Source organism: Grus americana, chromosome 3 (genome assembly GCF_028858705.1).
Source record: "Grus americana isolate bGruAme1 chromosome 3, bGruAme1.mat, whole genome shotgun sequence".
Classification (NCBI taxonomy): Eukaryota; Metazoa; Chordata; class Aves; order Gruiformes; family Gruidae; genus Grus; species Grus americana.
Window position 1 is genome coordinate 113,075,932 of NC_072854.1, and position 24,462 is coordinate 113,100,393.

The 24,462-nt window shown below is 42.2% G+C and overlaps 1 protein-coding gene across 9 annotated transcripts in view; it reads left to right on the forward strand.

Annotated features, from left to right (window-relative positions):
• The first annotated feature begins 107 nt into the window (after positions 1–107).
• MAP4K3 (mitogen-activated protein kinase kinase kinase kinase 3) overlaps positions 108–24,462 on the forward strand; it is an 87,890-nt gene continuing 63,535 nt past the window's right edge. For 2 of the 9 annotated variants that reach the window (XR_008576187.1, XR_008576188.1), the window contains exons 1-5: positions 108–410; positions 11,938–11,995; positions 15,132–15,222; positions 21,673–21,737; positions 24,002–24,057. Coding sequence is in view for 7 of the 9 variants with exons in the window: in XM_054818843.1 (XP_054674818.1) it covers positions 297–410; positions 11,938–11,995; positions 15,132–15,222; positions 21,673–21,737; positions 24,002–24,057 (384 nt within the window). In the remaining 2 variants the exon portion in view is untranslated. The remainder of the gene's footprint in view (positions 411–11,937; positions 11,996–15,131; positions 15,223–21,672; positions 21,738–24,001; positions 24,058–24,462) is intronic. The other 7 variants (XM_054818843.1, XM_054818847.1, XM_054818842.1 and 4 more) reach the window with 4 other exon arrangements.

The window sequence follows — 24,462 nt, forward strand, 5'->3', positions numbered from 1 at the left end:
AAACCACCCCGGACCCGCCAGCGCCGACCCACCAAACCTCGCGTGGCGCGGGGCGGGGCGGCGCGGGGCGCGCATGCGTACGAAAGACCGCCCCGCCTAATACTGGCCCGCGCACGCGCAGGGGTCGCCGCGGGGGAGCGGGGTGAGGCGGCGCACCTTACGCCTGCGCGGTGTGGAGGTGCGGCGCCATGTTGCCGGAGCGGGCCGGGGGGAGGTGGTGAGCGCTGTGGTGTCGGGTTCCCTTCCCCTCCCCTGGTTCGGGAGGCTGCGGCCGAGCGCAGCCTCCCCCCGGCACCATGAGCGGCGGCGGAGGTGGCGGGCGGGTGTGCGACCTGTCCCGGCGCAACCCCCAGGAGGACTTCGAGCTCATCCAGCGCATCGGCAGTGGCACCTACGGCGACGTCTACAAGGTAGACGCAGCACCGCGGTCCGGGGGGAGGTGTGTGTGCGTGGTCTCTCCTCCCCTCCCGCGGTGGTGGGTTTCGTTGCCAAGCAACCGCGTCGGTTCCCCCCCCTCCAAAATCTATGGGGGGGCTTCCGTTGTCTAGCGACGCCCCCCCCCCGCTCCTCCTCTCCCCCCCTCCCCGGGCCTGAGAGGGCTCCCGCTGTTGCGGGCGGTGAGGTCGTCCCCGTTCCCCGCTCTAGTGCGGTCTGCCCCGTCGCACCGGCCCTAGTCCTGGTGGGGGCGGGTGGGCGCCCGGCCTGGCCTGGCCCCCCTCGGCTCCGCTCCGGAGGGACTCTGTCCCCCGCGCCTCTCCCTGCCGGCCTTGCAAAGGGACGACCCTCGGGGGCCGCCTTGGCACTTGGGGGCGGCCGGGCCTTGCTGCCGGCGCGGGGCTGGCAGTGCCGGAATGCGGCGCTCTCCCGGCTTCCTGCGGCTGTGGAGCCGTCCCGAGGGTCGGTTCTTGCCGCTGCTGGGTGCCGGCTCGGGCGTCTGTTTCAGGAGTGGAGCCTGGGCGTCGGCTCCTCTCCAGACCGAGCCGGGGCCTGTGAGGGTGCGGGAAGTGCACGCTTGCTCTCTCGTTTCCAGACCAAATGACGCTTGAAATCGTGTGTCTGAGGTTGAGCAGGGCTGTTCATCCCGGCTACTGCTCCCATCGCTGTCTTGGGTGGAAATACCAGTGTTTTGTGCTTGTGTCTCTGTAAGACGTGAGGCTGACAGGTCGTCGGGCAAACTGGGGAGTCAGGAAAGGTGTCGTTAGGATCAGAGTTTTTCACCGTTCTAGCTTAAGGAAAGCTAAAGCAACAGCAGCCGCACACAAGTTTGGCTTTTGGGGCTTTACGGCGGACTCCGACATTTTTGTCTGCTCTGCAGTGTGTATTGTTTGTGTACCCAGTTGAACTCTTGCCTGATGGGATGCGGCAGCCTGTCCCTCAGGTAGGATGACGCTGGTTGTTACCTGTTCCTGTTTGATGGTGAGAATTGGAAGTTTGTCGCGTGCAGCCTGTTAGAAGCATCGCTTGAACCATGCGCTTTCCAAGTGTCTTCTAGTCTGTTTTTAGCATCACGGGGTAGGCATGTGTGTTACTGGCAGGCAGGGCTGTAGAGAAACATTTACAGCCATTCCCCAATTTGAGGTGCACAAAACTGGCACTGATGCAGCTTTTGACTCAAAGCGAATGCACCTAGAATGAAGTCTTGTTTGGGGCGATTTTGGTTTAATCTCGACTCACTTAAATGTTATGAAAGTTTCAGGACCTAAATCCTTTTGTTACTGCCCTCTTAGTGTGCTAATTACCCACTTTTTTTGTTTAATTGAAAGGAGGTTTTGTGTTGTTTTCTCCACCTTGCCAGCTTTCTTTGAGTGTTTGTGTGCTATTCTGATGTTTTAGTTATCCACATCTACTTGCCTTATGCTCTGGGTGTTTTTTTTATTTTTCTGCAAACTGTTGTTTGATGTGCTCAGCTCTTTCTGCTGCAGTTTTTAACAGGCATATTGACTCTGTGGTATCTTATCAATCAGATTTTTTTCAGTGTTCTGTACATGATTCTGATGGATGTGAGTTAGCCAAGTCATCTGTGTTTATGGTTTAATTTTAAGGACGTTACCTCCAACCATAGAGTGAATATTTACATTTGCAATACCACTATGTATCTGAAACCTGTTAAGTTTCATTGGATTTGTCAAGGTTTTCTCAATTATTGTACTTGCATTGCGGTAGCCTTCAGTTCGGTGCTCTGTGAGTGGCTAGTATTTGGCACTGCTTGTGACTTTTTTTGTTTGAGGCACAGAAGTTCTCCCTCAGAGTGGGTTTGTTTATATTTACAATCTGCCTGTGACAGCTGAGATACAAGCTGATATATCAAGACCCAGGATACACTGGGCTGGTATTATAATTATCTATTTCTTCTAGATGAGAGAGAGGTAAGTGCTTTCTGATGAGTTTGTGGACAGTGTAGGGAAAATGAGATGTGCTTTTCTCTTGGATGGAGGATCTAGGGAACTACAGGCCTGTCAATCTGACCTTAGTGCCGGGGAATGTTACGGAGCAGATCATCCTGAGTGCCACATGCGGCATGTACAGGACAACCAGGCGATCAGGCCCAGTCAGCATGGGTTTATGAAAGGCAGGTCCTGCTTGACTAGCCTGATCTCCTTCTATGAAAAGGTCACCCGCTTAGTGGATGAGGGAAGGGCTGTGGATGTTGTCTACTTAGAATTTAGTAAAGTCTTTCACACCATTTCCCACAGCATTCTTCTGGAGAAACTGGCTGCTCATGGCTTGGATGGGTGTACACTTTGCTGGGTAAAAACTGGCTGGATGGCCGGGCCCAAAGAGTTGTGGTGAATGGAGTTAAATCCAGTTGGTGGCCAGTCACAATTGGTGTTCCTCAGGGCTCAATATTGGTTCTCTTTAATATCTTCATCGATGCTCTGGACGAGGGGATCAATTGTGCCCTCGGTCAGTTTGCAGACAATACCAAGTTGTGTGGGAGTGTTGATCTGCTTGAGGGTAGGAAGGCTCTAACAGAGGGATCTGGATGGGCTGGATTGATGGGCCAAGACCAATTGTATGAGGTTCAACAGGGCTCAGTGCTGGGTCCTGCAGTTGGGTCATGACGGCTCCATGCAATGCTACAGGCTTGGGGAAAAGTGGCTGGAAAGCTGCCCAGCGGAAAAGGACCTGGGTGTGCTGGTTGACATCTGGCTGAACATGAGCCAGCAGTGTGCCCAGGTGGCCAAGGCGGCCAACAGCATCCTGGCTTGTATCAGAACTAGTATGGCTAGCAGGACTAGGGAAGTGATCGCCCCCCTGTAGTCGGCACTGGTGAGACCACAACTCGAATACTGTGTTCAGTTTTGGGCCCCTCACTACAAGACGTTGAGGTGCTGGAGCATGTCCCAAGAAGGGCAACAGAGCTGGTGAAAGGTCTAGAGCACAAGTCTTATGAGGAGCAGCTGAGGGAACTGGGGTTGTTTAGCCTGGAGAAGAGGAGGCTGAGGGGAGACCTTATTGCTCTCTACAACTACCTGAAAGGAGGTTGTAGCCAGGTGGGTGTTGATCTCTTCTCCCAATTAACTAGCGGAAGGACAAGAGGAAATGGCCTCAAGTTGTGCCAGGGGAGGTTTAGATTGGATGTTAGGAAAAATTTCTTCACTGAAAGGGTTATCAAGCACCAGAACAGGCTGCCCAGGGAAGTGGCTGAGTCACCATCCCTGGAGGTATTTAAAAGACATGTAGACTTGGTGCTTAGGGACATGGTTTAGTGGTGGACTTGGCAGTGTTAGGTTAACTGTTGGACTCAATGATCTTAAGGGTCTTTTCCAACCTAAACGTTTCTATGATTCTATTGTTTGTTTCTTTTTGAGGCAAGGTTTTGCTCAAGGCACCTTCAAAGTGAAGCATGAAAGTAGCCCAAAAATAATAATGAAAGCTGGTTACTTTTAATGTGACAAAGATGAAGTAATGTAGTCCTACATATCATCCACACGTGAGCTTACAAGGGCTTTATCTTAAATTTGTGAGGAGTTTCATAAAACCTCTTTAATTTCCTTCATCCTGTCATCTGTAGGTGAACTTTGTGGTTGATGAAATAATTGCGTGAAGTTGAAATTAGCCATGTGACAATGGTGCTCATCAGTGGTGGGATTTCAGCAGAGTGGATCCAAGCACTGGATGTATTCTTGCAGCTTCAAACCGTTCTTTGTAAATTGTGGGTTTCCTCCTTAGCAGGGAGATCCATATAGGGAGGTGTTTCTGCTGTTAGTAGGTAGGAATTATTGCCTTAGTAAGATGACAATCTTGTTATGTTGACATTCTTGCTGAATGCTGACCTTTCTGTAGCCGGCTTTCCTGGCAAAGTGTTGAGGAGCTGAAAGCAGAGCACACTGGCATCTACTTCCTTGCTCTGTTTTAGTTGAACTGAGCTACAACAGGGCATGGGTTAAATGTTTGATTTGTTTAAAAACATAAATTAATATATTAAAAAAAAAAAAGAGGCAGAGTTTCCACTCTGAAGATTTTTGAATTGGAAGTGAGAGCCCATGGTATGGTCTGAACTATGGAAACTCGAAGGGTACGAGAATATGGGTCAGATTGATATGGTCCTGCTGCTGTGAGCTCAGCTGTTTAGCTGGTACCTGGGAATGTGCTAGTACACTGCAAGGATGGATTTTTGGCGCAAAACAATATTTTTATCATTATCTGCACTCCCACTGAAGTTCAGCTTTCAAAGAGGCCTTGGCGAAGATAAAAGGTAATGGGTAACTTGTTCATGCCATTAGCTCTGTGTCAGATATGCACAGTGAGTGATAATGTGTCTCTTCTAACTAGCACCCGTTCAAGTTTGTTGTAGGAGATGAAGTGTTATCTGGGTTGTTTAGTTCTTTATGTATCCCAGGGATATAAACACTGGACATAACACTGTTTTCAGTGAGAGTCTGAGAGATGATATTTGGGTTTTAAAATTTTTTTTAGTGAAGCTATGTTGCCATGATAGCTAGCTAAAACGTTACTATTACAAAGTTCTCATTAGAAGCTTAAGTAAAACAAAGGACTTAAAATCTGTTCCCTTGTCCAGAGATGTCTCCTCTCAAGACAGCTAAAGTTAACGGTGAAATTGAGTTACTACTTTGTCAGATGGTTGACGTATCTAACAAAACATGGACAGATGATCTGCTGATAGTGTGTTTTTGGAGTTCAGTATTCTTGAGTGTCGCATGTCACATTTTCATTTGCATGGTTTTGTTACCTGTGTCTCAGTAAACTTACTTGTCAAGTAACTTAGCTTCATCTAAAGTCTAGTTTAGAGACTGATAGCAAAATTGCTTTTCTGATTGAGGTTACATATCAGGAAAATTCTTAAATTTCACTTTGTATCAAATTTTCTCATCCAAAATGACACCTGCTAGAGAGGATGAAAACTAGTTTTGCTGTTGTACAAGTAATTTCTATCTTTTGTGTTTCTGTATTTCACTGTTGAAATAATTTAATTGAGTAGGGTGGTCAGCAAAATGTAAAAGAGGAGTTATGTTTTTTGTTTGTGGAAAAGAGACACTGTTCTGTCCTGCTCAGTTTCAGGAAATATTCCTAGAGGTAAATGAGGTGGTTGCTTAATTTAGTTTGCTCTGTGTTTACTCCATCTCTTTTTTAGAAAGATTTCTCTGTGTCCTGGTATGAAATTGCCATTCTAATCATCCCTGTTCCCAGGCCCTCTGTAATTTATGCCATTCTTTTAGGGTTTGGGTTGCAAGTGCTGCATGCAATATTCTGACAAAGACCATATTAATGCTATAATTTTCCTGTTTGTCCCCATCCTAATACCTTTGGTTTTGGTGGTAACTGCACATAGATTTGAAGTATATTCTGAGGTGATTGTAGGTCTATTTCTTTTGTTCATACCATTCATTTATATCACAGTGTATCTTGGGAAAAAACCCCACGTTGCTTTGATTTAACAAAGGTTGAACTTCATTTGCCATCTCACAGGTCGTTCATCTCATGTGGGTGGACCCTTGCAAAGATTTTCAGCATCTTACTGAAAGAAAAGCCCTGCTTTTAGTTTCTCCTTTACTGAAATTCAAATAGTTGTGATAATTAGTGAGATTACTGTTCCCGCAAAGGTATCTGTTATACCATGTCTGCTTTCTCAGTTCTTTTTGTCATTTATGGCTTCATCCAGTTAACAAAGGAAGACACAGAACTCCATAGGGTGTGCTTTGCTTGAGGTCTCCTTTTAAAAAAGGAAAAAGTCTGATTTTCTGCTCCCCAGCCCTTTGGCATGGGCATTGGTGTTGGTGAGGGAATTGATGTATCTCCCAGCTCAGCTGCCTCACACCGAAACTCTGAGATTCTGTGGGTATCCTGGGGAACACCTGGTGACTGTTACCACTTTCTGTTCTTAACTGTGTTTTGGAGTCTCTGGTTTCTGATGGCGCTCAGCTGTGTTGCTGGAACGGAATGTGTCCAGAACAGATGAACCTGAATTTTTATGAACTCCCATTTTGCAGAGTCCTGTGCAGAAATCTCTTCCCTCCAGGTTGTGCCCTTGCTCCTCTTTCCTGGAGTGATCCAGTAAGGCATCAGTTCTTCTACAGCTTTGCTGCTACTGAAGTATTGAAACTGTGCCTTTTAGTTGTGCACTTTTGATAGGCATTTTAGTCTCCTTTCTTCTTGATTGACCTTACAGCTATTGAAGCTCTTTTTGACTTTGCTAGGAATAAATGTCTATGTTTTGAAGGATCTCTATTTCAGCTTTAATTGTCTTTTGAAGCTTGTCAGGCAGGCGGAGAGGCGTGGATGTTTTGCCATCCCGTTTTTACTGCACTAAGTACTACCGGTTTAGTTTCTGTGACTGTGGTTTCCTTAACCAATGATCCATGCCTTGCTTAGGGATTTTTGTTTGCCTTCATTTCAGATCTTTTTGTTTAATGTCACCTTTATCAAAGCATTGCTTTCTAAACTTGTAGCTGCTGCGTTTTGGTATCACGCCTCCTACCAGAATGTGGAACCTAACATTCATAGTAGTTCAATTCCTGCGAATTGCAGCTGTGACTTCGTAGGATGGGCTGAACTGATGTTGGTCAAGAGTGGTGATTCCCTACCCTACTCCTGGCTGTCTTGTTGCTTACCTCACATTAGCTCTGGCTCTCAGCATGATGCCTGGGCTGGTGCAGTTGGCTAACTTGGCTGAAAACAACAACAACAAAAAAAAGGCAGGTGGGTTTCTGCTGGCTTGGAGAGTTGAATCAGCTCCTGGGGCAGTTGTGTGGGTCTGAGAGAGGCTGAAAAGGAGGACTGTAGGGCTGGAAGCAAGGGGGTTGGGGAGGCATTTTGGTGCGTTTTCCTGAAGAGCAGAGCTAATAGTGGTCAGGAAGCCTGTCTGTGACCTGGGACAAGTTATCCCTTGAAGTAGCAACTTGTTTGGAAGTTGCTTGTCCGCATTTTGTTCAACAGCTCACATAGGAAGTAGTCAAAACCAGAAGCGCTCTGTTGTTGTTACTGTCTTAGACTTTGCTTTTTGGCCTATTTTTTGTTGCGGCATTATGTGCTTTAAATGACCAACTTCCATTTGAAGGACAAATACAAACTCGGCAAGAGATTTACCTCCTTGGACCTTGGCTTTTGTGTCTATACTGGTTCAGCTGCACACACCTCTCCTCATGAATCTGCTGTTGTGGCATATGTTAAGGGCAATGCTAAATACTAGCCTTCCTCCTCCTTTTCTTCTTTCCTCTCCTTTTCAGACACACACCATGCTTATCTCATGATCGGCTGGTGTTTCCTGATAGAGCCCATCCGAGAACTGCCTGCTCCATTGCTCTTTCCTTCTCTATTTCAGAGTAATAAGGTCTTTCTGATTGCGAGGCATTTTGGTTAATTAATTTTTGTGTCATGGAATAACAACAAAACCTGGATTTTTCTAGCTTTTGTTCGTAATGGGTGGCAGTTTTTTATATAACATTTTGATATGATATCCTGCTGTTGTCACAGAGACACTAGTAATTATTTCCTGTTTAATTAGGTAGTGCTTCTCCAGCTTGACTTAGCGGTTGGTGGATTTTTTTGAACTCCTCCATATGGTAATCTAGATCTCTGGAAGAGTATCATTCTTTTAGCTGCTGGTAGAATGAGGATCTCTATATGGTTTTCCAGAGCAGACATTGTATAAATGCTGCACATGTTTAGTAAAGTGACAGCATGTAGATGCAGGCATTGTAGGCTGATCTTTGCTTCTGGAAAACCTGTGTAATGTGTTCCCATTGACATAGTGAAATCTGCATTTGAAGGAATTAGTTGCAGGCTCCTGCTGATGGAAACAGGGATGGGAGGCTATTGCTGTTAACCTCATCATCAGAAAGGCTGGAAGTTAGAGCACTTATGGTGCAAGTGGAAGGAAAAAGGTGAACGTGTATTTTCTTACATGAGCCTCTTTAAAATTTTGGGTTGCATTTCCAGACTGAAAAATACTTGTTTGAAATTGGAGCATCAGTAAGGAATAGCTGGCTGAAGAACAATCTCAAAACCCGCAAGTAATTGGCAACTTTAATGTGATGATGCTAAATAAAAGCATGAGGCAGTGTCCTCATTGTACTAAGCTATTGTATGGTATGTATGCAACAACCCTCAAAGTAAGAGTGGGAGCCAGCGCCAACATGTGTTGAAAAGCATACAGTACTTCAGTCTTTCTCAGTCTCACTCCTGTGAGCTTAGGCAAGGAATTGTTTTGTGACTGATGATTTCAAAGGCATTTCATGAAGTCTTGTAAAACTTGTCGGGGTATCTAATCCTCATCCTTTGCAAGGAACCCTTGGCTCCCTACAGTCAGGATGATATCTTTTTTTTTTTTTTTTTTTAATACCCAGGTTAACAGAGGCAATTCTTATTCTTGTTTGTGAGAACACCTTCGTTGCTAATAACCCAAATGGAATAGGATGCAAACTGATGATCTATTCAGATTGTTGACTTCAAGTCGTGTCTTCTTAAGTAACAATTTGTGCCCTGAAGCAGTTGATAACCTGCTGTTCCAGAGGGCCTTGGTGACCTGTGTCAACTCAGATTTTGTTCTTCCTTTCTGGCTTTTGTAAGCCCAGGCAGAGAAGACCGGTCCAGAGATTGGCCAGCTGGCCAAAGAGTCTCACTACTGCTGGTGTTGAAGAAGGGAAGCAATGCCAAAGCTGAAGGTGAAAAGACGCATTTGTTCTTTCCTGCCCACGATTTTCAACAGTTCTTCAATGCCCTGTTCTCAAGAGAAGAAATCCCTTAGCAATGGGAGGGGGACGAATCAGCCATGAGGTGTGAAGAGCGCAGGTTTGGCAAGGCTGCCTGCTGCTCAGACTCCAGTCCTTTGGCTGGGATTTGTCCTCATATGTTTTAACCGGATTTGTTCTGAAATTGTCACTAGCTCCTATCCACCTTCTTTCTTGGCTTTAGTTACTTTAGCACTCTGCAGACCATAGTGACTTATGGAGCCATACTCAGAGAAACAAATTCCTGACAGCTGGATAAAGTATTGTTAAAAATAAATAAAATAAAAAATAAATTACCAAACATTTTTTGTTAGACTAGCAATGTTCCTGAAGCCTGTGAAATTTTTCCAGCTTGTCTTGCACATCCCACCTGCATGCAGGATGCGTAACTTCAGGATCTCCTCACTTGTATCCACTGCAGTTGTCTCATTGATTGTCTTGCTAGTACAAGTTGCCCCAAAATAGGTCTTTAAGTATTAACAAGACTCCCTGATGAGCTTGGGTCTTCATTAAAGGTTAAGTAATTTTTCTTGGTAGTCTTGGAGGTTAAGAAAAATGCTGACCTTTGATTCATGAACATCTTGCCTCTGTGTTTGTTTCTTGCTATGAAAAGAGTGTGTTGGGAAAACAAATAAGGAATAAAAATCTTAGCTCATGCTTCAGTGGCACCACTTTCTTATGTGTTGCCTTCATTCTCTGGCACAGATCAAAGGAACTCACTGCTATTTTTGCTGTTGATGTTTTCAGTGTCTTTGTTCTACCATACAGCAATGAGTGGAGACCCTGCTGCCATCAATGGAGTGAGCAAATAACGACTTACAGGGAAGGCTCCCAGAGAAAATTCCTATTTTAGCTGTTATTTCATCTATCTGTCTATCTATCTAGTTTGGACTACTCTTTGATTTTTATAGGATTCCCACTGGTCTCAGGATCTATCCATAACCATCTGCCTGCAAATTGTTTGCTTGTGCCAGTACTCCCAAGATTGCAGAAGAGCATTGCCACACCAAGGAACAGTGAGATGTTTTGAGATTGGTTGTGCTAGGAACGACCTGGGTAGATCTCTGGACACAGGAATACACATAGCATTTATTTCCAGAATTATTGGTGGCTATTTTTTATAGTCTTAGGGGTTTTTTTCCCCTCCACTTGTGGTTCCACAACCAGCTGTCAAGCTGCCATGTTAAGAATTGATACCTTACAGTATTTGGTGAGTCTCATGGCCAATCAATAAAAGGCGTGAGCCCTTGACCTCCTAAAGTGACTTAAGTGAGACCATTAGCAGCTGGGCACCTATCTGCATCATTAAATTCTGTAATTCTGGCTTTTTTAAATTTGAAAGTGGATGGGGAGGAAAAGCCAAAGAAAAAAAAAAAGGACTGGTCTCACCTTCTGTGCCCTGTCTAGGGGGTAGAGAGGACATAGTATTTAGTGTGGCAGTGGTCTGGCACAGTGCAGCTCCAGGTACCAAGACTCCCTGGGGGAGAGAAGAGGCTGTAGCTGAGCATCCTTCAGGAGCTGCAGCTTTGGTGCTGGGGTACATCTTTGCTGCCCTCTCCCCATAGCTGGATGCGGGGGCATGGAAGTATCCTGAAAGCACTGGGCAAATGGCTCCTCAGTTTTCAGTTAGTAGTCAAATGCAACAGTTCTAGAAGAGAAATCATTATTATCATCATTGCTGTTGCTTCTTAATGGTTTTTAATACATTTAGCTTCCTTGGTTGCTCAGTAGAGCATAAGCTTCAGCATGACAGAGCCACATACAAAATGCAGTTTAGCCGCTGAGTAATTGCTGCTGAAGGTGGCCACAGAGCTGCTATGTATACAAGGGGAAAGCTTTCTAACTCCTTTGTTGCTGGCTCCTTTTCTTTGCCCCATTGCAGAAGGGAGGATGCTGTCTCTGGTGGAGAGTAAGGACCAAGGGGCGTGTAGTGAAACAAGCAGGAAGCGTTGCATCGTTCTTGTGGGAGTCTTGGAAGCAGTCACATACGGTACAGGGTGCAGCCCCTGATGCTCCCTGGGCCTTGCTTGTCTGCTGTGAGATCTGTGTATAACTGCTTTGCAGTTGGTATCTCAGTAGTCAGTTTGTTTATGGATTTTAATATGGAAATACAGCATGGTTGAGGACTTGTGTGATTTAAGACTGTTGTGTGGTAGAGTTTCCTGAGCCTACTTAAAGCCTCAGATCTTGGTACAAATTAGCTGTCTAGTGTTTTGGGTTGTTTGGTTTTTTTTGTTTGTTTGTTTTTTTGAGATAGCTTGCTTTGTTGTTAGAAAATAAATCCAGGATGAGAAGTTTTGTTGGAAGAATGCTTCCTGCAAACATATACAAGAGAAAAGCATGCTAGCTAGAGAATTGTTGCTGTTTGGTTCACCGTCATTGAGCAGAGACATAGATTATTTTAAATAAGTGTTTTGGATAAAACAGAACTCAATAGTGATGCTTATCAGATGAAAATATATGCTGTAAGCCCAATAAAAAAATGAGTGCATGGTCTATTTGGAAAGAAAAATTCTAACCTTGTGTGAAATGTGAATATACAAGATGTTTAAATTTATTGGCTCCTTCTGAGGTTGTTTTTGCTTTTAAAAAAACCAAACAACCCAACACATAGTTTCACTGGTTTAGACCTTTGTGTATCTCAGTTGCTCTTTGACTCCGTGTTGTCAGAGAATGTTGAGTTGGGAATGCAGAGCTGATTACTGTGTTCTGCTCTCTAAATATTCTTTTTGTTTTGTTTTTGTAGGCTCGAAATGTCAACACGGGTGAGCTAGCAGCAATTAAAGTAATAAAACTAGAACCAGGTAAGTATATCTTAACTGACATAGGCCACGGAAACTAAATATTTTATGCCTAAGGTATAATTGTACAGAATCAATTGAGTCCACTTACTGAAGGAAGGGATAATTGTTGCCTTTTACTGTAGGACAAAATACACTGTTCTAGGAAGTAACAAGCATGACAAGCAAGGTGTGGAGAAAAAAGGTAATTGGAGAAGAGTTGAAGAAGTGACTAAAATTTCAGTGAGAGTTTGGGGTTTTTTTGTCTTAAGTACTTATGTTTTCAACCCATGTGATACAAAACCCAGTATAGAACAAAAGAAATGAAGATGCTTGCAAGGCAGAAAAGAATTTGCTGGAAGAGAGAGTAGAGGGAGAAATAAAAAGAAGGAAGGGTGTAATAATAGGTGAGCATTAGTATCTGGGAATTGAGTACATTTCCTGAAATTCTCTTGGAGACTCTGATTAAGATGATGTTGTATGCTAGATTTATGCTTGAACTGTGCTTATGTTGTGATTTCACAAAGTACATGTGCCCTACAGATCAGTTATCAGCCTGCAAATGTTGATCTATTCATATGGCTAGAGTTGGTGAACAAGAGTACAGTAATCTGGGAAGTAAAATGTCCAGACTTGCTGTTTAACTTGTAACTGTTGGTGTTCCATTTCAAGATTTAATGGTGAGGAGGGAAATACTTTAACTACTGCCTGGTTTGATCCTTAAGGTCTATGGAGGCAAGAAGGGAAGGAAGTTGCTACCCGCTTCCATTTTTTTTCTCTTACAATTCTGGAAGTGATTAGAAATGGTGTGTGTCTATAATGCTTGGATATTTAAAAAAAAAAAAAAACCAAATTCAAGACAGGACAGGATGTTACTATGCGGTTCCAAAAGTGTACATTCATCACACTGCTTTTATTCATACTCACAGTTGTGGTCTCGTGTTATCTTGTCTAGTTCTGCTGCTGTGGCTTTTTATGTCCATGCCTATTGCTGGAGCACTTGGCCGTGCATGACGTGGGTTACCAGTCCAGCTAAGACAAGCAGCTGTACTGTGTCTCCCTGCAGAATTGTAAAGATAAAACAGGGAAGGAGACTTGTGTAGTGAGGAAAGAACCACAGGACTTGGATGAGGATGATCCAAGCAGACTCGGATAATGCGAACCTTTAAAACAGGTCATCTTTTAGGAGCACTCGGAGAATTGTGCTGTGTGCGTTCTCTTAGCTGTGGACAGAGCCTGGGGACGTGCTGCAGCTGGGGTAACTTGCCCTCGTGCTGTGCTGATGGGGCGGGCAGCTGGCATCTTGCAGCCAAATCAGGTCTTTTTGGCAGCCTTTGGCTACCTGAGTGGTGCACAGAGAGTAATGTGCTTTAGCTACCCTCTCTTTGCTCAACGAGCTCAGTTTCTCTCTGTAGTTATTGCTTCCAGTTGTGGTAGAGGCTTGACTCACAGCTTCAGGCGGGCAGCGTCCGCACTCCTGAAGCGTGGCACTGTCTGTCTGCAAGTGTTGCACATCAGAGGACAGTGTGAACAGTAAGGGTTGATAATGTTTAGGTACTTCCTCTAAAGCTTATGCTACTTTTGATGCAATGGAAACACTGGTGAAACACTGGAGAAATCATGTCATTTCACAGACACACCTGTCTGTATGTTGAAGTAATTTCTTGTTTGCTCTTCAGTGTTTGCATGTGTAAAGGTCTAGCCAGGATGCAGCAAGCCGTCAGCAATACACCATGGAGAGCAGACGGTCTGTTATGACGTTGACTTGCGGCCTGTGGTTTGAAATTTGCTTTCAGTTAAATAATATACATGTGAATATCAGATTTCTGGTTAAAAAGTACCAAATAGATAGATGACCAGCATGTTGATGTATTGGGAAAAACTTAAAACATATTTTCTTAGGTAATAGCATGGCCAGTTCTGTTGGAATTTGAAATTTATTCACAGCCATATTTGAGAAGTTGCAACAATTGATAAATATGAGCTCAGTGTCTATACTCGGCCTTTTAGACAGTAGCTTTGGCTGCTGGTTTAAAAGCTCTTTGGAGTTATGCTGAGGAGAGCTACAGCAATACACTAAAAGGAGAATTTTTGCATACTTTGAATTTTCCTGGGTTTTGGTCGTCCCCCCCCCCCAACTTGCTTAAAGAGTATTGTAAGTTATTCTTGAAGTTAAATGCTTATTTTAGGCATTCAGGCTTGTTTCAGCTATGAAGTCCTTGAGGTTAGTAAGAATGAGTTGGATTTTGTGAACTGTGTATGTCTAGTAACTAAATAAACTTCAGAAGAATTTCCTTAGAAAAAACATACCAGACTAGCTATAATTTGCCCTTTATGACTTAAGAAATTTCAGAGGAGCCCCAGTGTAAGATACTGAACTGCAGAAGAGCACTTGACATGTATTTCTTTTTTTTTTTTTTAAAGAATTAAAAAGCCTGTCAAATACATTACCAAAATTCTCTTACATTTTGGTGTCTCTCTCGCCTTCCCTCTTTAACTTACCTAAACTTACCTACAAAACCCCTGTACAACACCCCCAAACCAAAAATGTCTCTGTTGGGTTTTCAATGTCGGAGGTGATTTTTCTCTGTGGACGCATCTTGTAAGTACGTTTTATAGAAAGACAGATACAACCAAGGTACCAAACAGTAAGACTCAGATAAATGCCACATCTGTGTCAGTGTTTTATCTGGACAGAAGTTATGCACAGCCTGTATGTGTATGTGCTTAATGAATTTACTGAAAAGTTGCCGCAGCAGTGTGCTATTGAGTGGTTTTTGCTCAGGAAGATGATCTAATGGGTATTGGACATGTGGCCAAAAAGAGCAAAGTTTGTCCTGTTTTTAAGAACTTGGGCTATTGGCAGGGCATATGCAGATGGACAAGTGGGGTCTCGGGCAAAATAAAGACTTAGAAAGAGCTATGGCTAGTATCATAAGAGGTATCGGGTATCAGAATGAAACTTCTTAAGAATATAGTTACTTATTGCTAAGCCCTTGCTGACAAATGTTGATTTACAGCTACTTTGTATGTCTGTGGAACTGGCAGATAATTACTTTTAATTACTCAAACTGTTTATTTTATAAACATGTACTGAAAGTCTCATTGAGATATGAGAATGAACCAGGCCAATGAAAATATTAATTCTTCTGCTTTTCAGGAGAAGATTTTGCTGTTGTGCAGCAGGAAATCATTATGATGAAAGACTGTAAACATCCAAACATTGTTGCTTATTTTGGCAGCTATCTCAGGTACAGTTTGTTTCTTTTGCTCACTTAAAAATTCTTCTCTATCTCCTTGGAAAGGACAAGTCTATAAGGTGACTTAGGCAAAACATATTTTACCAAATAAGTATTATCCACTTTTATATTTCTTTTTCATTTACCTTAAAATCTGTTCTGTTTACCACAGTGTCTCTCTGTAAATAATGTTTTTCTTAGCAAAATGTTTCAGTGACCATGTAGTCATGTTTCCTTGGAAATGAGTTGTCATTTAAAAGCTTTGAATTTAATACATAAATGGGAAATTAAGCAGAAGTATTACAAGAATGAAGAAAGAGTCTGTGTATGTAGTATCTTTTAAATCTGTTTCACCAAAATGTCTCTTAAATTTGCAAAACTTTGGGAAGTATAAATATTGCATAATACAGATAGGGTTCTCAGAAATGTTCTGACTTAACTGGTGTTGGCATGTAAAAGTGTCTGAGAACTGAAAATTGAATATTATGGGGAAATAAGGAGGAAAAAAATTGTTGGTTTTTTCCTTAAGTGTAGTAGTGCTGTGTTAAGTTTTAAGAACCATTTCATACTGTAGTGCCTAAGAGTGTAAACTGTGCAGCCTTTAAAAAGCCCATTGGTGATTTGTGGTTTTGATTTGTTTTGAAATATAAAAATGGTTGATATTTTAGTGCTCTCTGCTTTTCTGTCTTGAGCTACAGTTGTTTAGGACACTTAATGTAGTATATGTATATTGTTCTGTCTCATTCTTTTGTGTAATTCCTTTGTAAGGTATTACCCTTCCTTGTTACAAGTACAGTAAACTCGTACTCCATACAAAGTCTCAGTATTGAGAAAATTGATGGCTAGTTTCTAATAATTTCTATTATTACTTTTAATACATCCTGACAAATGTTTTATCCTAGATATAGCGATTTCTTGATATTCAAGGACTAGACCTTTTAATGCTGGATTCTGTGAACCTAGCATTATAATTTTATTACATGGCATGATTTGCCTAAAAAGCTTTTAAAAGACTTTGAAAAGTGGTGATGCTCTTTGCGGCAGAACCTTCTTGTCCCTTTCAGGTATTCCCATATCTTCTGTCTGCACGGGGACAGTAGAGGTGGGACGTGACAGCTCTGCATGCTGTGAAGGTAGACCCTATTCATAATGGGAAGATGCCAAGTTGAGTTACTCGTATGTGTACATTCAGCAACTCCAGCTGAAATTTCCCATAATGGCTATCTGCTGCAGCCAAAAGCTTTTCAGCAGTATCGGCCAAGTGCTTTTGGATTGGGAGTGGGAAGATGCGGGTGGTATTTCCACATGAAAAATCTTGATACATTTAAGCCTTTCAACAAAAAATTACCATCTTTGAAGCAGTAATATATGACAGAATTTGGCTCTTGTATTTGGAGTGCATCTATTCCTCTTAAAAATCCTTTGAAATTTGACTAAGTTATCTTCTGAAATACTGCATTTCTTTTACTTTCATTCTAGATCAGCTAGAGCTTGGGGAGGTCCCAGTTACCGTTTCTTTTCCAGCCAGCACTGTGATTCGGTGCACGTTTGCAGTACTACAGAAGAGCTAACACATGCTCCCTCGCTTGCTTGTCCGTTTTTGAGCATTCCTTGTTTTGCTCTGGAGGGGGGACCGGATGTTGAAATGGCAAGCATAGAGTGCTTTGTGGTGCTCCTAGTGACCTTGATGCTGAATGTCTGCGTAGTTGGAGCAAACTGAAATTGGAGAAGTTGAGTGTGCTACAACTTGTAGGTAGTGTCGGGGAAGAGAGAAAGTCCTGACAATAAATGCTAGATGAGGAGAGTTCTTATGCAGAAGCTCAGCTGACTAATGCTATCTTGAGGAGTTTCTTCTCCCTGCCTCCTGTATTCAGTGTCCTGAATAGCCCTGGACACTCAGTAAAACCATGTTTTATCTCTGGTGGGGTTCATTGCATCTTTCTCAGTATGAGTATCTTGCTAGCTTTTGTCTGATGAGTGAAAGTATTGCATGCTGACAGATGCAATTTAAGTCAATAGAATCTGTGTTTTGAATTATGTTTGCTTTATAGTCGTTTCAAAGGTCTGTAGTGGAAAAGCTGGTCATATTAGTACTTAAAAGACATAGTTTAAAGTGGAGCATGAAGGAAGTTTCCAATAGCAAATGTATTTTCAGAATATGATTAAGTGGAAATGCACTGGAAGTATGAGAATGAAGAGGAAAATAAGTTGTTGACTCGCCCATTAGATGAACACCATCTGCACGCTACACTGAGCGAGGCTGGGAGTGTGTTCTTGTGTACTGTTTGCATTTTTGTGTGTATATGTGCAGGAAGGGATCAAAGTCTGAAGATAAAATCAACAGGCCATGCTGTTCTGGCATCCCATATCTTGAAGGGTGCTTGTCTTGGCAGCCTGAATGCTTTTTTAATGCTGAGCTGGTCTGTGAGCTGCATTACGCGCATGTTTGTGCGGCTGTGCATGTAGATAGAGCATGTGTACATGTAGGAACTTGGTATTCCAAACTAGGAGTGCCTGCACTTCATTTTTGAATGTTTAAGGTTAATTAATATTTGAAGGTTAACCTAAATTGTGTGTTACTTCCATTCTGTGCAGTACTGGCAGGCTTTTTCTTGTGCATGAACAGTCAATTCTTAATACTGCTACATACCTCAAAGTCATGTTAATTTATTTTTGAGAATTTGTGGAGTTGCTAGTCTGTTTGACAGCAGCTTACAGATTGTCAGGTGGTAAAGTTGGCAAGGGATCTCGTGATCTCCTAAAGGGCTGTTTTTCTAACATATGAACTTCTGACCAGAATGTGAGGGTTCCATTTGTGTTTGTTTCTGGATGTGAGATTATTTGCATTATAGAAGCACTGACAAATGTATCCAGTTGTCTTACCAGCTGCTTTTTTAACTAGTCATAGTGGGAACAGATTGCTTAGTATAACTAATAAAAAGCTGTTTCTGATAATTTTTTTAAGATTTTATGTGAAAACAGGCTGTGAACAAATATTATTGTTGCATTCAACTTTCTTTAAAATTTTTAGATTGAAATGGTGCCTCTTCTCATGATGCTGTATTCAGGCTGGGGATACTTTTTCGTTTAAAAAAACAGTTTTCTTCCTATCTCAGGGTATCAAGATATACCTCTGTAGACCCAGAATTAAATTTTGGCAAATATAGTATGTATTTTGACACAATCTGGTGCTCTTGCTTGGTCCCCTCCCCTTCTCTTTTCTAGGCAATCAAATGGCTGTCTTTGAGGCCTCTCATTGTCTGACCTTTTGTTTTCAAAGTATCTTTCAATGCTAAGAACAATAAGAAAAATACCACTGTTCTATACTTGACACTTACAGCATATTGTTCCAATGTTTTTCTTCTATTTACGTATGGATTTTTGAGACAGTCAAATTTCTGCCTTGCTGTTAGCTTAGGTGCTAAGTTGCAGAGGCTAAATGGTACTGTTGATCCTGTCTCTGTTTTGTTTGCTGCACTTGCCATATGCTCTGCAGACACTGGCAACCGTGTACACTGTTACTGTTGATTACATGGATCTTCACCTGTCTCAAAGCACTTAGGCACAGTAATAAAAGGCTAGATAGTGAATTAGAAATGCAGTCTCCTGTTTTGAACCTCTTATGGTGGGCTTTTTTTTTCTTTTCTGTAAGAAAGGGAAGTCAATGCCCAGTAAGGGAAGGTGTGAATTTACAGCACTTACCTACTTCATCATGTACTTACTCAGTGGGTGCTCTGCTGCTGTCCCAAGACTGCTGGGGTTGTCCTGGCTTTTTCCCACTTCCACACTGCTGAAGACATCAAACAGGATGCAGCCACATGGGAAAGAGTGGCTTTCATGAGCCCAGGGCCCCCCAAAGTGTCCCTGAGTCCTGCACCATTGTGGGTGTCACCGAAATTTGGGAATAAAAGAACACTCCTTAGAAGCAGGCATTTCCTTTTATTGCAGTGCTGGGTGTCAGGAGGATAGTTCCTCTAGTAAGGCACACCTAATGCTGGTTCTCTTGTCATATTTATACACAAATGTTACAAAGATTACAAAGTGGTACACTCCCCATTACAATAATTGGTTCATATTTCTTTGCCTAGTATGCAAACTAGAACGCATGCTCAGTTCCTTTCTCTGCCTCTACCTTTTGAATAGGTGGTATAATTTGGGTAGGGGACTTACGGGGTTGGTGGTCGTGAGGACCCTGGCCCAAATTACCTTTCCCCTAGTTTCTCAATACTTCAGTGTTGGTAATTGTTCACTATATGCCTCAGGGAGATAAGGATGCTTCTGGAGGCAATTAGTGTCCTCCCTTTCTGAAAAGTACATACATAAGGACCTTGAAGTGTCTTGTAGCTCCTCCTTTTTATCATGATGTGTAACAGGTGCTCATTCTAAGAATCGTTAGCCTTCTACCTAAAGTAATAATGAATAGTTTCTTAACACATATAAGTGGGCCTTTGTTACAGGCCTATCTTTTTTACTACATGGGGAATAAACAAGGGACTTGCAGATGTCTGTCTCTTCAGTGCTTTTTTTGTCACTCATGTTCCCCTGCTGCCATTGCTAATTCTATTTTCTTTCACAGGTAGTCACATTGCTTCTGTGTCTGACTTTGATCGGTTATTTCAGTGGAAAGCCTTCATATTATTTCAAGTGATGCTTTAATTAACCCCTAGAAATGTATGGAGTTAACAGCCAGGGGACTTCTGTTGCTTAAAATGTCTGTAATGCCTGAACAATACCTTTCCCACCACTAGAGCAAGCAGCAGGGGCATAATTTTGAGGACCATGTGGACTACGAAAGTAAAAGGGGAGAAGATCCAAGAAAGTTCTTCCTGTAGCAGCAGCTATTCTAGCTGTTACATGCTGGTGAGAAATACTTGTAATTTGCAGCTCAGGGGATAAGCTCAGCATTTGCATTGCAAAACTGCAAGTATTGGAGTACTGCATCCAGCTCTGGGGCCCCAGTACAAGAAGGACACGGAGCTGTTGGAGCGAGTCCAGAGAAGGGCCACGAAGCTGAGCAGAGGGCTGGAGCACCTCTCCTGTGAGGACAGGCTGAGAGAGTTGGGGTTGTTCAGCCTGGAGAAGAGAAGGCTCCAGGGAGACCTTATAGAAGCCTTCCAGTACCTAAAGGGGGCCTACAGGAAAGGTGGTGAGGGACTGTTCATCAGGGAGTGTAGTGACAGGACAAGGGGTGATGGCTTCAAGCTGAAGGAGGGTCAATTTAGATTAGATGTTAGAAAGAAATTCTTTACTGTTAGAGTGGTGAGGCACAGGAACAGGTTGCCCAGAGAGGTTGTGGCAGCCCCATCCCTGGAAGTGTTTAAGGCCAGGTTGGATGAGGCTTTGGGCAATGTGGTCTAGTGGAGGGTGTCCCTGCCCATGGCAGGGGGGTTGGAACTAGATGATCTTTAAGGTCCCTTCCAACCCATGATTCTGTGAAAACATTGCCTTGCAAAACACTTGCAAAAATGTTGGCACTGCCCACAGGAGTCTCTTGGCTATTCCATCAGAACCTTATGAATGCAAGAAACTCAAGGTCATGGACAAGGTGCAGAACGATCATCAGACTTTCCTTGAGTTGTCCTGTGTCCCAATCTGCCCTGGGTGGTTTTTCTGTGATTTTTCTTTCCTGCGTGTTTTGATGGCCAGGAATGACTAGGCAAGTCCCAGATTTTCTGCTCTCCAAAACGCCTTTCTGCGGCCACATGTGGTACATCTGTCTTACCAGTGAAAGTTACTGAGTGAAAATAGAATTTAGTGTCCATAATAAAAGATACCTTTGAATCTTCAGCCTGTTGTCTATTCTTGAAAAGCACCTTTTATGGAGGTATAGTGAGTCAAACTGAATGGATTCCCTTAGTAAGAGGAATCTAATGAACTTCCCTCTGATCCCTGCCACCAAAAATATTCATAGGTATTTTTGAGGGAAAAGACTTCATCTGAGAAGGCACTTAACCACAGCATGGACTCCACTCTGCCTAGCTTTGACTGAAGCACTAGAGTTTCACTCCATTTGTTGTGAAATAAATTGAGTTGAGAGATATCCTATGGCTTTTTGTTTTGGGTTTGTTTCTTTTTGTTTGTGTGTGTTTGTGTTAATTCCTCTGCTCTGAAAAATGTGTAGGAGAAGTGAAAATGAGGAAGAAATAAGAACCTGTGTCTGTTTTGTTTCTACTCCTCAGTAAAAATGTATTTCATTTTCATAGTAGATCTTGAACAAAAATCAGGGTGCATGTTTCACTACTACTGTTTCTATTACTCCAATAAACCCTGGAATATTTGGGTATTATCATTAGTTACTATTTTGACAGTAAGTGTCACGTAAAGATTAAGTCATACTCATTTGACTTGTACTTTTCATAATACAGAGCTTGTTATATTGTGCTTTATAATGTTTGAATCCTCTCACTTATAGGTGCTGTTTTCAAATCTGACAGCTAATGAATGGTTTTGTTCACTTTTTAGACGAGACAAGCTATGGATTTGCATGGAGTTTTGTGGAGGTGGCTCTCTACAAGATATTTATCATGGTATGTCAAGACTGTAATTCCTTAAAATCTAAGTAAAGCTTACTTTCAAAAATGGAGATGATTACAATGTTTTGGAATCGGAGAGGAGGAATCCTAAATTTGGTATCCATAATAATCCATCGAAGGTAAATTTTAGCTTATGTATTTATATAATTGGTTGGGTTTGGTTTTCTTTAAACAAAATTAGCTGTAGTGGGGGTTTTCTGAGCAGAAGTTATTTTCTTCCTTCAGTAGCTCATATACCCATCACTACTTTTCAAAGACTGTAAAATTAGACAATATTATATTGTAAAAATAAAAAAAAATATCCTGATGTGCTGTCTTACTTCATAGCCATTTTATTTCTGAGTTTTTGAACTTTGCTTTAGTATAATCTGTACCACTGCCTACAGATACCTAAGATAAGTGGATTGATTAGCATAGATGCTCTTGTCTTTTGGTAAACAGGAATCTTTTGTATGTCTGTATAGCAGTAGTGCCACAAGGGTCTTTTTTTTTCATGCTGGATGCATGACATGTGAAAAGCAAAGGTGGCCTATGTGTTTGCTTTAGGCTTAAGTGCAATGAATGGTCAAAGAAACAAAGGGCATGTGTGAATCTGTTGCATAAAGAGAGGATCAGTCAATTGGTTGCTAGTTCTCAAGAGACAAAATCAGTTTTAAGGGATTTTATTGCCCTGGAATTAAGACTTGCTTAGGAAAGGAGTATGCTGTGAGTAATGGCTCTGTGGTTCTCAGGTGATGTTTTTCAGACAAGAAATCCGCCCATATTCTAAATTGTGAAGATTTTACATGTTAGAATCTTCACATCCTTCTGTTCTGGGTAAACAGCTTGTATACCTTTTTACATTTAAGTTGGGTGCAATTAAAACAAGGCACCAATTCACAAGTTCACACCATGCTCATAGTGTAGTGATTTGAGCATGACCCTGTTGATCCTTTACATCTTTGCTGATGTTGATAAAAACATCATGTCTGATAGGCTTTGTTATGTGGAACACCTGTAAAATAGGAAATGAGCTCATGCCACATAAATGTCTGAACAGATGTTGTACAGGAGCAGTTTCCTGTTGCAGCTAATTTTTGGCTTCTCTGCTGGTGGTTAGAGTGGAAGGTTCTTTTCTGAGCTTAATTATGTTCCAGAGGGTCTTATTCCAGTTGAACTATAGGCCTCTGTAATCTTAAGTCATTTAAGTTAATCAGAATTAAATTTCTCAAAATAAACAGACATGCCTAGAAATATGTACTGTGGGTGCTAACAGAGTTTTATGTGGGTTTGGAGCTTTTGTTTCAGAAAAGGGAAGATGGATCTAGAGCTGTTTTGAAGATATATATTGCATGGTACTAATTTATATTATGGTTGTAGGTTTTGTAGAAGCTAAGCAGTTAGATGCTTAAATCTTATTTCATTTTTAACTCTCTACTCCTTCAGCTTCCTTTGAGAAACCCCATCCAACTTTTCTGTTTTGTTTTCTCTGCAAAACCTGAGAAGCTTGTATTGAGGACTGCATTTCCTGGTCCTAAACTCCTTTAATTTCAGGATCAAAGTCCAGTGACTGGGGACAAGTCACAGGCCATTCCTTGCTTGCTGTTCAGTGTTTGGTTTACGTATTTGTTCAGAATTTAATTGTTTTCCTTTAAGAGACTTGAGTGAAGTGGGACCCCGGAGGGAGAGGAAGACTCCTCCTTCCCTTGGGAAGCTGCTGAGCCTGCTCAGAGGGAGTTTGAGAAGGTGCATGGTGTGGCAGGCCCAGGAGCAACAGTCTTGGTAGCTCATGCAGAAAAGGGTGGAGAAACTGCAGAGAGCAGGTTGCACGGGAGCGGGGAGAATGAAAGGGGACAGCAGTTCGCAAAGGGTAGAAGGAACTTCCTGGGGCTCAAAGGGGACTGAATGGAGTTTGCCGCAGCTCTGAGTCACTGGGTTGGAGGTCCAATCTTGCAAAGAAGGACACAATGGGTTTGTGCAGGGCAAAGAGTTGTGCTTAAATCACTGCTTCTGTTTCTTGTTCCTCTTAACTCCCTCCATATGTAAATCTCAAAGTAATTAGTAGTTTCAATTCCAATGGGACTAGACATTTTTGAGTTTAAAAAATGTTTGGTGGTCTTTTGGATGTTCAGTCTGGGGGAAAGTCTAAGCACATTTTACTTGGAGACTTCTAGTGTCACATCCTATCAGTGTGAATGGAAATAATTGAGGTATGGGTTTGGAATGATCAGTATCCTACCTGATTTTGAGAATTATTTTTTTTTCCCCTTCCATTTCAGTGACTGGACCACTTTCAGAACAGCAGATTGCCTATGTTAGCAGAGAAACACTACAGGTAGTATGTTCTCAGGTTCCTGTGGTTGACTTTTAATGTAAAAGTATTAAAAGCTAAAAATAAAAGCTGCAAATACTTGTGATGCTGTGGAAGTACAGTGTTTGGATGGCTTAGCATTTTTCTCAAACTTTTAAGGAGGTCCTGTATTACAGCCTAGAACTGACTTGTACAATTGCATAACCTCAAATGATCACAGATCATTGGAAGAAGACTATCATAATCTTTCTGCTGTTAATTAATATTTTTTTAAGGGAGAAAGCAGCATATTTATTAATCCGTATTTGTGGTACAAATTAGTTATCGCAAGTTTGAAGGAAAACTTAGAGACTCAGTTTTGCATATCTGATAGTTGATCTGTGATAAGAAAAAAAAAAAAGTCTGTGTACTTGAGATGTTCAACTTAAG